Consider the following 16,415-nt stretch of genomic DNA (forward strand, 5'->3'; position numbering starts at 1 on the left):
TCTATCTAATCTATCTTTCTATCTATCTATCTGTCTATCTATCTATCTATATCTCTGTGTATTGTTCCCTTGTTTCGTTAAGTGATACATTTGTTCTGTTTCAGGCCATCAAAAATGAGGTTAAACTGTTTTCCAAGAAAAGGAAAGAGATAAAAAAAGGAATCAAAGCCCTTGTTAAAACTGTAAGTCTTATGATTTCATATACTAATACATTTGACCCTTGATCTAAAATCACTTTTGGAACTTTATTTTGTTCAACATAGCGTGAGGAAACTATTCCCATTTTTTCTTTGCATATAAGCTCAGTTTTCTGGGGCATTTTGAGAAGTTAGAATTTTTACCATATCACACACTATATAAGCAGTAGTTTTCATCTCTGTCTTCCCCAAATACTGTCTTATTTTTTATAGTACTTAGTTTTTCACAAAGTTATACATGTATACTTCTACAAATTAATACTAAGATACATAATTTAAAATGTTTTTATAAGCAGCACCTGCCCTACTTCTCTTCTTTCTGATTCCTGCACTCCCAAGATAACTGTTTTCAATTATTTCATGTTTTTTCTTGGGACATTTACCTCTTTTTTCTCTAAATAGCCTTCTTAATACCACTATTTCTTGATTTTCTATTTTGGCACTAAATTCTATTTTGGACTTCCTAGTATGGAAGATGAGTATTTGGGTTCTTGTGCTGCCCCATCACTACAATATACCCATAAACATGTACTCAGCATGCATGGTATTGTTGTTTATAGTTATTCTTCAAAGCTGAGTCATATGGTATTTTAGGATTACATTTCCATTTTTACAACTTTATTTTCCCTGGAATTAATAATTGCCTTCATTTTGGAGTAAACCTTTCTTCGGGCCTATTACCAATTCGAACTCTTTCAAAGTGCTAGAAAATTCTTCACAATATAGTCAAATTCCTGAGGTAATCAGTCTGTCATTGCATGGTTGTTGGGTTTGTTTGTCATGGAGACCTTTCTCCTAGAACTTTCCATCTTCCAGCTCCAGTCTGAGCACCTTGCTTTCTAGAACAGGGGCCTGCTGCTATCCTAGGGACTTCTGTTCCCTGTCTTCCTGAGGGATCCTCTCAATTTCCTCCTGAGTTGGATCCCGTGTGCTTTCCTTTGTTGGTTTACTTTCTTGGTGTACATCTTTCAGTAGCTTCCTAAGCAGAACTGCTATGCTGCCCCACCACCCCAGAAGCACAGCTATTTGAATATAATGCGATCCAAATGACGCCTCCATGCCCCCTAGAGTTGTACAGTGCTTTGGCTCTGTTCTTGAGAAAGGGGACAGGGAGATATATTTTTGTGACTTTGTTTTTTAAATAACTATCTTTATCCTATTCTCACACTCATTTGATAATTTACCTAGGTGTATAATGATTCCTCACCAGAATTTTGAAGGTTGCTCCCAGTTTTCTTGCTTTCAGTGTTTGCTTTAGAAAATCCAGTGCCTTTCTGGTTCCCAGTTCTTTGTAGGTAACCAGGTTTTCATCTCTGGAAACTTACAGTATCCTCTCTTTATACTGGCATGTGGAAATTTTGCAATTATGCATCTTGACATGTTTGCTGTTGCAGATAAATTCTCCACCCTTTTCCAGACCCATTAATGCCTGTATGGATGGCATTAATGGGCTCTCTTGTCTTCTGGCTTCTGTTTGGGTTTAGCCAGTGAGTGGCATCAGCAGGAGATCAGAGGGCCAGAGAGTCTGAGGTCAAGGTCTTTTTTCTCCTGCTGTCCTTCCCGTAGAGCTGTGAGTTGGCAGTGACTGGCAGCCCTCTCCTATAGCTTCTGGTCTCTCCAGGTTCCAGTAACCACTCCCAACCCTTGCTTCTCAGACCTAGGAGTGGTAATTCCATGGTTGCTAGCCCAAGAGGCTTTATCGTCCCTTTCTGGTTTCACTTACCCTGCCAAATCTTTTTAAAGTTCGTCTCCACTACTACCCCTTTTGAATACGTTGTCTATTTCCCTCAGGTTTTCTCTTTTATTGTGCTAGGCATTGCTGAGCACTTTTAATAGGAAATTCTTTTCTTTCAGTCCTGTTATCATTCTAATTTTGCTTTTAAGAATTCTAACTCCATGCTTGACCTCTATTTTTCTGACAGCTGGGGCCTTTCTCCTCAAGTGTGTTCCAGATCACCTCAGCCTTTACATTGCCTGGGATCCTGTTACAAATACAGAATCTCAACCCCTTCCCAGATGTCCTTGACCAGAATTCTCTGTTTAACAACATCCCCTGGTATTGCATAGCACATTAAATTGGAGATGCTTTGGTCTAGTGGGCATGTGTACCCAAAGCCACCCCACAGATGAAACAAGAACCCCAAGGTGCTTTTGTTGTTGCTTTTAATTTTTTAAAGTCCCTCTGTCCCCCCTTCTCTCATTGATATCATTTGGAATTATAGTTCCAGATTGCTATTTTTAAAAACTCTTAAAAATGTGTAAACCTTATTTAGACTTAAATCTTTCTACATATCTTCCTCTGGTTTTAGTACATCCTTAACAATCCTTTTAGATGCTTGGGTATTGGTGAATTTTCTGAGCCCTGTATCGGTAAATCACTACTTGCTTTGGTTTGGTAAAGCTGCTGGAATGCAATATACCAGAAATGGGTTAGCTTTTACAATGGGCATTTATTAGCTTATAAATTACAGGTCTTAGGCCATGATAATGTCCAACTCAAGGCATCAACAAGATGATACCTGGATTCTGAAGACAGGCTGCTGGCATCCAGGACACCTCTGTCACCTGGGAAGGCACATGGCCAGTGGCCATTGTCAGCCCATCCTTCACTCCAGGGTTTCATTGCTTTCAGCTTCTGATTTCAGTGGCTTCCTCTGTGTCCTGTGGGTCCTCTCTTCACTTCTCCAGGGCTTTTCTCTCTCTACTCTCTCTGAATGTTTCTCTCTCAGCTCTCTGGGCTTTTTCTGTCTTTTGTCCTCATAAAGGACTCCAGTAAAAGAATTAAGACCTACCTTGAATGGGCTGGGTCACAGCTCAATTGAAATAACCTAAGGGCCCACCAACAGGTCTGCATCCTCAGGAAGGGAATAAAAGAACATGGCCTTTTTGGGGTACATAACAGCACCAAATCACCACACTACTCTATTTTGGCCTCAAATTTGAATGGTAGTTGGATGAATACAAAATGTGAGTGTCAAGGATTTTCCCCTCAAAAATTTGATCCAAAGCTATTGATCTTTTTGTAACTGATGTTGCTGATATGAAGTTTTTTATTATCTGATTGTTCTCTCTTTGTAATTTGCTTTTCCTCTCTGGAAATATTTAGGATTTGCTGTTCTCAAGTTTCATGACAACATTTTGTTTCTAGATCTGGGCCTGCTCAGAGCTTGATATGCTCTTTAAATCTTGAGTATTCATGCTTTTATTGAGTTTTTTAAAATTCCCCCATTATTTCTTTGAATATCATGACCCCTATTCTCTTATTCTCTCCTTTTGAAGTCATATTATCCATAGGAACTTCTATATGTATCTTTGAAGACTCTCTTCTTTCACACTTTCCATCTCTTTTTCCTTCTTTGTTACACCCTGTGCTGGTTAGGATGTATTATGTCCCCCCAAATGCCATTATCTTTGATGCAGTCTTGTGTGGGCAGGAAATGTATTGGTGTTGATTGGGTTGGACTTTTGATTGGATGTTTCCTTGGACATGTGATCACTCAATTGTGGGTGAGATCTTTCATTAGATAATTTCATGGAGGTGTTGCCCTGCCCATTCAGCGTGGGCCTTGATTAGTTTACTAGAGCACTATATAAGTCCAGACAGAAGAAGTGAGCTTGCTACAGCCAAGAGGGACACTTTGAAGAATGCCCAGGAGCTGAGAGAGGAGCTGAAGATGAGAGACGGTTTGAAGACAGCCGTTAAAAGCAGACTGTTGCTCCGGAGAAGCTAAGAGAGGAGAAACACCCCAAGGGCAACTAAGAGTGACATTTTGAAGAGGAGCTGCGGCCTAGAGAGGAACATCCTGGGAAAAAGCCATTTTGAAACCAGAACTTGGAACAGACGCCAGCCACGTGCCTTCCCAGCTAAAGAGGTTTTCTGGATGCCATTGGCCATCCTTGGTGAAGGTACCAATTGTTGATGCCTTACCTTGGACATTTTATGGCCTTAAGACTGTAACTGTATAACCAAATAAACCCCCTTTATAAAAGCCAGTCCATTTCTGGTGTTTTGCAGTCTGGCAGCATTAGCAAACTAGAACACACCCAGAGAGAATTTAATGGACTCTGACTGATCACTGTCTTCAACTGTGTACATTTTGCTTTTCACCCCATCTATTGATTTACTTTGGTTTCTGTTCTCGTTTGCTAAGGCAGCAATTATGCAACATACCAGAAATGGATTGGCTTTTATAAAGGGGGTTCATTTGGTTACAAATTTACAGTCCTAAGGCCATAAAAATGGCTAAACTGAGGCATCAACAAGAGGATACCTTCACTGAAGAATGGCCGATAGCATCCGGAACATCTCTGTTAGCTGGGAAGGCAACATGGCTGGCATCTGCTGGTCCTTTGCTCCTGGGCTGTGTTTCAAAACGGCTTTCTCCAAAATGTCTCTGAGCTCTGTCTTCGCTCCTCTTCTCAGCTCCTTTGTGTCCTTGCTTTTTTCTCCCAGGGCATTTCTCTCTAAGCATCTGGAGTTTCTCTCTCAGCTTCTCTGGAGGAAACTCTGGGCTTCATCTCTTAGCTTAGCATCTCCAAACATCCTTCTGTCTGCATCTCCAAGTGTCAGCATCTGTGTCAGCTTTTGAACTCTCTTAAGTACTCCAGTGAACTAATCAATACCCACCCTGAATGGGCAGGGTCTACACCTCTGTGGAAATAATTTAATCAGAGTTCTCACCCACAGTTGAGTAGGTCACATCTCCATGGAAACACTCAATCAAAAGGTTCCACCCTAATCAAGACTAGTAAGTCTGCCCCCACAAGATGGCATTAAAGAACATAGCTTTTCTGGGGGACAGAATATATCCAAACCATTACAGTTTCAAATATCAAATTTTAAAATTCTATAATCTCCTGATTCTTTTTATGGGATATAATATTTTACATTCCTGGTTACTATAAAATTCTACTCTGCTTGCTTAATTAACTCTTTTTCTATGGATAACAAGTCTCCTATTAGTTGAGTTTATTGTCTCTCTTCCATGGTGTTGTTCCCCAGATATTTCGTGATTTCTTATTTTTTTATTGTCTGCTCATCTTTATAATTGAAACTCCCTGTTATAATCTGGCTACATTGAATTGGCCTGCTTGTGAAGAAGTATTGGTGTCCTGACTGCTGCGTGTTTTCCAGTCTATTTTTAGTAAAAGGAAAAGGACAGGTGGTGTTGGAAACTGCCTTGGAAGTCTGTCTTGTGAGTTGGGGTGTTCCCCATTCCTTCTGGCTGTCAATAGATTGCTTGGGCATTGCCCTGTCTCTTCAACCCCAATATTTATTCCAGTTCCTTCCACCTGGAGACATACACTCCTGGTATTACTGCTGGGCTCAGGGAGCTTTACCGGGTAGGGGTGCATGCAGGTTCTATCCACTGCCTGTTCCTCTGTCAGTTACTTCTAGGTTACCCCTTGCTCCCGTATCTGATGTAGTCTCCACCTTTTGTAGAGTACTATCCTGCAGGTGTATGGAGCTGTGAGGCATCATTCAGATCTATCTGATTTTCATCTCTCAGGGGTTACTCAGTTTCCATGCAACTGAGGTTCCTTCTCTCTCTCTCTCTCTCTCTCAATCTCTCTCTCTCTCTCTCTCTCTCTCTCTCTCTCACTCAATTGCGGTGATTGATTTATCTATCTGTTTTACATTTATTTTCTATTAACATTAGGGATTGGAGTAGGAAAGGAAGATTGTAAAGCCAGTTCTTAGTCCACCATTTTGAAACTGAAGACTCCATTTTTTTCTAATGTGTTATTTTTTATTCTTATTAATTTGTAAGAGCTCTTTATATATTCAAGATATTATTACTTTGTCATATATGTTGAATTGTGTGTCCTTTGCCCTTGAATTTTCAGAAATTATGAATTTTAAAGATAATTTTTGCTACTGAAATGTTCAAAAAGTAAAGAGAATAATTCCATAATAAAATAATATTGTTTCATCTGTACCCACACCCACAAACCCCACCCTAGATTATTTTGAAGCAAATCCAAGATATTGTATCATTTTACCTTTAAGTATTCCAGAACATATCCCTAAAAGATAAGACTCTTAAAACACATAACCACAATACTATTAGCACACCTAAAATATTAAAACCACTTCTTTAATATCATTCAATGAAAGGATGAACTTGTAATTTTTGTTGTATAGTTAAATGAATGAGTTTTTAAGAATTAAACTTTAAAACTTTAATAACTACAATAAACCCATAACTTAATTCTTTACTTGGTAGTTGTAGTTAGATAAAGCAAACATCTGTTTTTTATTGACTGCTGTCTAAAAAGACTAGGTAAAAACATCTCTTTCAAGTTTAATTCTTTGCTTGTCACCATCCTTTCCTATTTTAAAATTCAGGTCCTGATTATGATGGAAGAAAATGAAACACTACCTAAAATTGCAAAATTAGAGCAACAGGAATTTGGCCTGGATCTTGAGGAACTGGAAAGGCTTTATGATGAAAGTGAGGAAGAAGTGACAAAGGTATGAAAAAATTGAACTGATGCACTATGAAGTTATAACAAGAAAATAAGAAAGAGAACCTTCCCGGAATAATGTGAAAAAAAAATGAGAACTTTCCCAGCATATAAATGGAATGAGTCAGAGGATCATTGAATTTTGAGGTTAGGGGAAAAGAAAGCATCTAGGCCAGCTGGCATCTGATGCTTCTGTCTCCTCTATGACATCCACCCCAACCATCTTCCACCATATGTTTGAACATTTTTAAAATCCCCTCAGCCACCTGATGCTGACTTTGGACACTTCTGGTTTAGTAAGCTCTTTTTAAATTAGAGTTGAAATCTCTCTCCCTGCCCTCACTGGCCATTCTACTCCTTGAGCACCATCTACTCATGGCCATTCTGAAAATGGTTAGAGAAGATAAGCAGTTATCCCTGTGTCCCTTCTCTTGTCTAGGCTAACTATCCCAGCTCCCATGACCATAATAAATGTGGTTTAATCAGCTTCACATGCAGTTCCCTCTGAATTCATTAGATTTGAGTATGAAACCCACAAAAGAATTCCTATTATGATCTGTCCAGTTTAAAGAAAAGCATAAACTGAAACCTCCTCTCTTACGGATTACTCCAGACTTTGCTATTTTTTTTGAGGCAGTTACATTGCATTGTTTATTCGTATAGATTTTATTTTAAATAAAAGTCATAAGAGTGTTTTCCATAGGCTGTAAGTAAGCAAATCTTTCTCAGCCTGCATGATACCTTTAATTTTTTGAGTGTGCAAGTATAAAAACATTTATCCTTTGAACGAGAGAAAGAAAGATACCTGGATTCAAAGACAGTTAGGTGTATTATAACTAGTTAGACAAGTATACCGTAAGGAGTTGATTATTTGACTGATGTCTTTGGGAGAGAGGTTTCCAATCATGTTCCACAGGATACTGTCTGTTAAACATGTTTATTAATGATTGGGGTGAAGATAGAAAGGAGGCAGGCTTGTCAAATTGGTGGATGACGTGAGGCTAGGAAGGATAGAAAATATATTGGAATCAGTACCGAAAGGTTCTCAACAGACTTACTCATAAGATAAAATTTACCTGGGATAATCATCCATCCATCCCTTTATTCATCCTGCAACATTTATTGAGCACCTATTTTGTGCTAAGCACTATTCTAGGTGCTGGGAATACAATGAACAAGACACACAGATCCCTTCTCTTATGGGGCAAATCTAGTGGAAGAGACAGACAATAAACAAAGTTCCATATATTGTGTGATGGAAATAAAACTGGATGCTATGATCAAAAATAATGTGGGGGATCTACTTACTGTGGTCAGAAGAGACCTCTTTAGAGGGGAGGCATTTCAGTTGAGAACTAAAAGAAGAGAGGGAGATGACTGTGCAAAGATCTGGGGGAAGATTATGCCAGGCAAAGGGATCAGGAAGTGCAAAAGCTCTGGGGCAGAATGGGCTTGGAATATTCCAGGAACAGAAAGGCCAGAAAGGCTGGAGCCCAGTGGACAGAAGAGAGCCTCATGGAATGAGGTAGTGGAAGTAGACAGAGGCCAGCTCCTGAGGACCTTGTATATCATGGTAAAGAATTTAGCTTTTGTTACTAAATGTGCAACAGGAAGCTATCACAAATTATCCCATTTCTCTTATTATAACAGATAGGCATCAGTCTAGGGCTTTATGAGTGCTATTTATTTTGACCATCACAACAATCCATAAAGGTAGGTTATTGTTATCCCCGCTTGAGGAAACAGAAGCCTTGAGAGCTAGAGGCACTTGGCTAAGACCACACAACTTTCCGGATCAGAGCCAGGAAGGGCCCCCTGTCTGCTTCCAGCAGGCTGCAGGCTCTTCCTCCTTGGCTCTGGCTTGGCTCAGTCTTGGAATGGCCCCTCCTCTCCTGGTGCCGGGTTCTCCAGCCCATTCATACTGACCACTCAGTTCTGAATTTGGGTTAGACTGTAGCCATCCTCACCCTACCATTACTGCACCTAAGCCTGTGTCTGGCCACTTGGCACCATGAACCTGCTTCTGTGGCCTGCTCAACTACATATCATTGATGAACTCACCCTTCTCACACTGCCCACTCCCCATCTCCATGCCTGTGCCCCAAATGCCCCTTCTTGCCACTTACCAAATTCCTGTGCATCCCTCACAAAGTCTTCCTGATCCTCTGAGGCTGGCTTCGCTGCAGAAAAGGACTCTTTACATGCTGATTTCTTTCATATTGTTTTATTTCTCTTGAGCTCTGGGCTTTTGAAGAGGTCTCAGTGCTGGACTGGGAATGACAATGAAACCAGACAGTCTGGGAAGAACGGTGTTAGCCAATGGCACCATAGACCCAGTGTGTTTGGAGCAAAATGGGTAGAGTTAGCATCCCTACCTCTCAGGGATTCCAATCCTAAAGGAACTAGCCTACTAGCCAGCCCCTGCCAGGGTCTCAAAAAATGGAGAAAACACCAAAAAGACCAGCAGAGAGAACCCAGACACACCATTGGGGCTAGAGCCTAAAGGGGTTGATCAAATGACCCCAGCAGTGGAGGGAGGAAGGGGCGGGGCTGGAAAGCCTGCAGCTTCTGACAATGAGCTGCCAAAACAGCTGTTTATTTAGGAAAGAAATCATTTGAATCTGTATTAGCCATTAACTCAAAGGATCAAAACAAGAAAGAAATAAAATGAAAATTAAAACCATTTGATCAGACAATGAATAAAAAAGACATTTTAAAATCTAAGGGCTACTAATCTTAGCTTGCTAATGATTCAGTCCATAAAGTGAAATGCCAGAAAGCTTCTCAAGAGGATACTGAGGACTCAGGATTGCTGGGTCTCACTTCATGTGGTCTTTTAGCAAACTCTATTAAACTGGGAATACTTAATTAATCGAATGTTTAGGAATAGAATTTCTTGAAGCAGAATGAATTGAGGTAATCCTTATGTTTCTAAATGGGAAAATGTAAATGATATGCTCCCCAAAGTAGGGGAGCATTCTTTTTATTATGAACATAAATGATACAGGAATTAAATGCAGTAAAGACCCCAAGACAGAGATCACAAACTGGCAATTCAGGTATGTGTTGACAAAAATTAAGCCAACATTTAGAAATCTGGCAACTTCACATTTCAGACTTCTCCAATAAAACAAGATTTGGCCTAGTGGGTCTACACCCCCATCCCCACCCCTGCCCTGCAGCCATTGGCTGGGTGTATTGGCTCTCCAGCTCCACTTCTCCCCAGACCCTCCCTTTCACCCACCAGGCGTCTGTCCTCACACACAGGACCTCACTCCTCTCACATATAGGACCTGCTGCCTTTGGGGGCATTTGTATTGACTCCCCAGTTCTCAAGGAGGGGGATCCCAAGCTACAAACAAACTTCAGGAAATGTTCTCAAAGACGAGGATGTATAACTCTGGAAGTGCATCTCAGCACAGAGCAGCTGTATTGGGGAGAAACAGTCAAATTCTGTCACTAAACTTGAGGCATGACTAGAATTAGTGAATTCACAATTGAAACTATTTTTTAAGAGGCCATGTTTTCATTTTCATTTTTTCCTTTCATTTATATTCTTCAAGATAAGAAAGGACGTAGAGATGGATAACCTAGCCAAGAGATATTTGACTGACCTTATAAAAGAAGAATGCTGGAATTCGATGGCAGTGAAAGGGCGAGCTCTTAAGGTAACACATATAACCCAGGTACAAAACTTTGATAAGAAATTTCACTGAAAGTCATATGGCAGAAAACTAAAAAATAAATTTAAGAAAATGCATACATAGTGAAGAATGCAAAGCATGCCTTCCCCATTCCTATTCAGAAGTCTGTGACTTCCACCCAGCTGTGTCACTTTCTCTTGACCCACCTCACATTCTGCACAGATCGAAAGACATGACGCCATTCATATTCCATCTGTGCCTGCCTTCGCATTTCCTAAGGGGCTGTTTTTCATGCTTTCATGTTGAGAATCTTCCCAACACAGTTTCCATCTTTGTGTAGTGTGACCAGAAGTCCCAGTTCATGGCTGTGGTACTAGGAACTATTAACAGCATCCCTTCCACTGTCAAAGTGCCCCCGTTTGGATAATAGAGTATACGGTCATCCTACGTGTATGTGATTGAATATGACTCTAGAACAGGTTTCTCAGGCTTGGCACGATTAACATTTGGAGCTGGGTAGTTTTTTGTTGTGGGGGCCCGTTGTGTGCATTGCAGGATGTTTAGCAGCATCCCTGGCCTCCACCTACCGGACTCCAGCAGCACTCCCCACCCCCAGTTGTGACAATCACAGATGTTTCTAGACATTGCCAAACATCCCGTGGGGGGGCAGAATCACCCCTCGCTGAGAATCACTGCTCTAGGAATAAATTCTTCACAAAAATGCAGTGATTTTATACAAAGATGACACTACTACCAATGAAATAGTATTGTTTTATTTTAAAGATGTTTCCATTGTCAGTGATAGTCTGTAAGTTAATTTTTAATAAGAGAAAACACCCATCACTCCACCCCGAGATATGCGAAATTGTACTAAAAATTGGTTTATTTCATCTTGCTTTCTTCCCCAAGTGTTTTCACATCCCCTATGTGGTCGACAACTTCCCATTGAAAGAGCGCACAGCTGAAGAGTTGAAAGAATTGGAAAGAGTTTTACAGCAAAAGAGGATTGAAGAAGAGTGCCTTAAAGTACAGTTTTAAGTATTTATGTTGTTATGAATGATGCTTTTTATTTAAGGGTCTCTTTCAGACAGATTTGAGTTGGCATACAATTTAAGATAAATTTGGAGATTGTATTTACATTTCTGTTTCCTTGTTAATTTGTAGAATATATTTTAATGAACACCCTGTGTCCACAAAGTGAATCCTTTACATCACTGGCTAGCCTTCAAATATGAGGATATACTAAAAAATGAGAGTTGGAGGTTTTTTTCTTGCCCCGGTCAGAGGTTGTCTTCACCCACCCAATATTCTTTTTTTTTTTTTTTTTAATTGGAGGAGTTGTGGGTGTACAGAACAATCATGCAAAAAATACAGGATCCCCATACACCATCCCACCAACCAACACTTGCAATGGTTTGGAAAATTTGTTAAAATTGATGGTAACACTTTTTTTGGGTAATTCTATTTTTTAAATAGTAGTTACATTTGTTACAACTGATGAAAGATTATTAAAGTAGTACTATTACAATTGTCCATAGTTTATGTAGGGATATTTTTTCCCCGCCAATATTCTTTTTATCCTGCCTTAACACCAGAAATTGTATTTTAAGATAGTTGAGCAAAGGTGAAATAGAGTCTGTTTTGATAGAATTATGGTTTTCCTAAAGCACCCCCAGCCTCATTAGCAGCAATCTCTGTCCTACCACTAATATACCCCACTCCTATGATGTGTCTTTGTTTTGGTGAGAACTTTGCTTCTTCTCTTTTTCTGATATATAAAATGAAGTCATACGTAATTCCTAACTTATACCTACCAGTCCTCTTTGAATTAGTTCCTTTGAGAAATATGAAGAGAAGGTATATTTTTTAATGCTTAAGCACCAAGAAAGACTCAAAATATTTATAAGGAGCTGTCATCTTGACACAAAAATATAAATATTATATACTATCAAGAACAATTTTTATTCTTTTGATTTATCCTCAGGTTATCAGTTTCTGAAGCTTTAATCTCTTCTGTATCAGTTTTTGGGTTTATTCATCACTTTGAATTCAGTTGTTAGTGAGAGAATTTAACATCTTAACACAATTGTTGAAGTCACTGAGTTGTCACAGAATTGCCCTTTAGAGAATTCTTATCATTGAATAACTTCCATGCCGTCTTTTTCTATATAAAGCTACGAAAGGACATTATAGAGGTTCAGTCTGCAGTTACCTTGGTTAAAAAGCACCATGAAGAGGAGGATGAAGAGGAAGAAGAAAACAAAGCAGTAAAAGATACTAACTTGCCCAATTACCTGCTTGGCAGTCTGAGTACTGATTTTGGGGTAGATACCTCTTTATTGTCAAGCCAATTGGAACTTCATTCCAGAGAGGAGAAAATCAACCAAATTATATTACTGAAGGTGGGTGGATTTTCTCTTTATTCTTGAAAATCTCTAAAACTCCCCCATCAGGTATTCTGCAATCTAAAGAATTCTATTGAAAAATCTAATGCCCATCAAATGACCTATTTAAAGTACATGGGCTAGTGTCCATGTCCCTGAGACAGGGCTTGCGTTCAAGAGTTGTTTTCATCTATTCAGACTGGGTTCTGTAGTACCAAGGTTTCTAAAGAACATCCCACACTGGCTGGCACCACAAACCATACTTCTGCCAAAATCTTTAGTAAGTTCAAAGATAAAATAAACCCTCAAATGCCATCTTCTGGGTAATCCAGTTGACATCAGTTAGGATTGCCTTGTAAGATCAAGACATTATTGCTTATCTTTCTCCTTAATATGGGGAAATACAATGTCCTCTCTAAGATTTCTGTAAATTCCAGGGCTTAGGGATAAAGTACCGGGTTCCCTCTGGCTCTGAGCTCTACTCCTGACTTTCCACCAAACTAGTCAGTCTCAGAACACATCTGCACTTGGAGAAGACCCTGCTGACGGTTTTCGACAATGCAAGAACTGAGATTGCACCAATGCAAATAGTTGAACTTTAATGTTGGCTATTCCTGTTCCTGAAAGTCCTTCAGCTCTGTCTGCGATTTGCATCCCTGCCTCCTGCCATGTTACTCAACTGTCTCTTTCTAGTCTTCTTTCTTCTTCTTTTCCTCTAACCCCTGAAATTCCTGTTCATTTAGCCTCAGAACTGTTTAGTCGTCTCTTTTGTTGCTCAGCTTCCACTGACCCATGTCCTTAGGGTCTCACTTTCCTGCCGCTTTATTAAGGCATTTTCAACACAAAGATAGTTTCCAGCCTAGACAAATTTTGGTGCAAAATGTTAAGATATCCCCCCCCACACACACACACTTCATTGCCTTCATCTTCAGTATGACAAATATATAGACTGAACTTTGATTGTAAAATAAAGACTTCCTCGAGTTGACCCATCGTTTCAGCCGTCAGCTGTGGTGGGGGCCATCCAGGTGAACCCACTGCCACCTTAGAAATTGACTGATTTAGCAGGCTAGCTTGGGTTCACTTCCCACCTTAGAATATTTGTGCATAGCTGTGATTCTATGGAAGAAGCAACCTCTCTCCACATTACTCCAAACTGGGTTCCCAAAAGAAGACATTTCCCAACTTAAACACTGCATATTGCTTTTTTAATTTTTTGATGGAGTTTTTTTTTAGAACATACTGAAAAGTAGAGAGAAAAACCCAAAGAGCCTTCAAGTACTCATCACCCACTTACAGCATCTACCAATCAACATACCAGCATATTGAATTATAGCTTACATTTCAGGAAACAGCTTGTGGTATAACAGTTATGCTGTTGCTTCAGTCTTGCCCATGGTTAGATGCTACTGTAGATTATTAAACCCAGAAATGACTTATGAACAGTATTTTAGAAAGATTAACTTAACTGATAATTTGTGGAATGACTTAGGAAGGAAAATGAAACAGTGGGATCATGTTACCAGTAAAGATATAATGTGTGATGTATTTTCAATAACATATTAATCTTTCAGGATATTATTTACAGAGTAAAAACTATTTTTAATAATGAGTTTGATGCTGCATATAAACAAAAAGAGTTTGAAATTGCACGTGTGAAGGAAAGAAATGAAAGAATTGAAGAAATTATTTTAGATCTAGAATTGGAAGAAAATGTCTGGCAACCAGAATTTGAAGACTGTGAGAAGCCAGAGAGAACCCTTGTTGTGGAAGATAAAGAGGTACTGGCTTGCTGTGTCATCTTTTCCCTTCCTTATCTTGACGTTTTCCTGATCTCTTATTTATTCATCTTTTTTACACTGCTAGAAGTGACTGTATTAGGTAGAATGCTTGGTGTCAAGTACCAAAAATAGTTGGCTAGCCTCTGCAATAATGAAGATTTCTTTTATGAATCCCATGAAGTCCAGGGAAGAGTTGGACACTGAGCTGAGAAGGAAGGAGGAAACGAAGACTGGAGTCTTGTGGGAAGTCTGGAAGTCCTCCTCCTTTGTCTCTTAGCAAACTTCTCCCTAAATTTCAGCTTCCTCTAGCAGTTTCTGCTTCATATCTCCTCCACTCAAGAGAGCAGTTCATTTGAACTAGAATCTCTTAATCCAAATCCTGGATTTGCCTGAGCAGGGGCAGCTTGGCCCAGCTTGGGTCTAGTGCTTGTGTGCAGGGAGGTCAGGCCACGTTATAGCAACAAGGCTGCGGGAGCGCCAGTAATTGTTTAGGTCATTAGGATGGTATCGTTCTCAGAGAAAGGGGCCCACTGGGCAGCCCTCTTAAAAGATATTTAGTACAGAGATAGTTGTAAATAAATCCTTAAAGAAAGTTAAAATATGACCAAATCTCATTAAAAAAATAATGCCACACTAATGCAAAATGTTAATATTAGGGAAAACTTTGTGTGGGGGTGGGGAGGGGTACACAGGAACTCCATCTTTCTTCATCCTCTCTGCATGATTTTTCTGTAAATCTACAACTGCTCTAACAAAAAAAAATTAATAATGCTATAGAATATTCAAAGAAAACCCTTTGCTTACATGAAACCATCTTGATTACTTTGGGGCAAAAGATATAGCAGGCCTTAGAAGTAAGAGTGAACACTTGTACAGGAACTGTTAGATGCCAGGCACCAACTTGAGTACCCTGGATATATTGAAACTAATATATCATTATAAAACCTTATAAGGTAGGTACCAGTATTACTTCTATTTTACAGATGAGGAAACTGAGTCACAGGGAGGTTAAGTAGCTTGCCCACAGTGACAAAGCTAGTGAGTAACAGAGTTGGAGTTTGAACACAGACAATCACACCTCAGTCTTTCTCCTAACCTCTACACTCTACCGTGCATGTTTAAGCAGGTTGTTTCTTCCAGAACTGGATTCTTGCCATGTCACCTAAAACTCTGGAGCACAGTGAAATCAAGGCCTTCATTCTGCCCCTCTTGGGAGGATTCTGTGGTGGGCAATCACTCTGCATAATTACCCCAGAGAGGTTGCTTCCTCTCTTACTCTAATCCAGTCTATGTACAGCGGAGTGATCTTGTTACAAGGCAAAACGTATGATGTCCCTCTCTGTTTAAACCTCTGCAGTGGCTGCTCACCTCACTTAGCCCCTTCCTGTCTGTCTACCCCGGCCCGCTTCTTTTCCAGCCACCCTAACCACCTTCCTCTGTGTGGCCACTCTTGTACTCTCACAATTCCTTGAATGTCCCAAGCTCTTGACATCCCAGGACCCCTATCCTTCAGGATTTGGCTTGGGCGACACATCTTTGGGCCTCCCTCCTCCTATCACCCTTAATCTAAATCAGGACTCCTGTTATAGTCTCTCCTCTTAGTAACAAGATAGGCTTTTCAAGATATTAGAGAAGTAGCATCTGTTGTTCCAACTCTCATTTTAGACCTCATCTTCATTCCAACCTAGGAAATCATTTGCAAAATCCAGATAGCCCCTTTCATCTCCTTATTCCCTAACCTCTTCCCAGCATGTGGAAGAAAAGTTTGGTTTGAGTTTTTTGAGAATAACAGCAGGAAACTATATTGTGTCTTTCAGATTAAAGCCAGCAAGCATGTGAATATGTGGCAAAAAGCCAAAGCAGAATTGACTGTGACCCGTGAAATGGAGCGATGGCTTTCGTCACATGTACGCAGTTTTGGTTAAACAGTACTCAGGACCC

General features: G+C 39.9%; 1 protein-coding gene across 3 annotated transcripts in view; it reads left to right on the forward strand.

Annotated features, from left to right (window-relative positions):
* CFAP43 (cilia and flagella associated protein 43) overlaps nt 1-16,415 on the forward strand; it is a 115,131-nt gene that overhangs the window by 76,014 nt on the left and 22,702 nt on the right. For all 3 annotated transcript variants that reach the window (XM_037804838.1, XM_037804837.1, XM_037804839.1), the window contains 7 exons: nt 105-182; nt 6,547-6,672; nt 10,229-10,333; nt 11,219-11,335; nt 12,484-12,711; nt 14,268-14,474; nt 16,292-16,381. In XM_037804838.1, the coding sequence (XP_037660766.1) occupies nt 105-182; nt 6,547-6,672; nt 10,229-10,333; nt 11,219-11,335; nt 12,484-12,711; nt 14,268-14,474; nt 16,292-16,381 (951 nt within the window). The remainder of the gene's footprint in view (nt 1-104; nt 183-6,546; nt 6,673-10,228; nt 10,334-11,218; nt 11,336-12,483; nt 12,712-14,267; nt 14,475-16,291; nt 16,382-16,415) is intronic.

Source organism: Choloepus didactylus, chromosome 15, assembly GCF_015220235.1.
Source record: "Choloepus didactylus isolate mChoDid1 chromosome 15, mChoDid1.pri, whole genome shotgun sequence".
Lineage (NCBI taxonomy): Eukaryota > Metazoa > Chordata > Mammalia > Pilosa > Megalonychidae > Choloepus > Choloepus didactylus.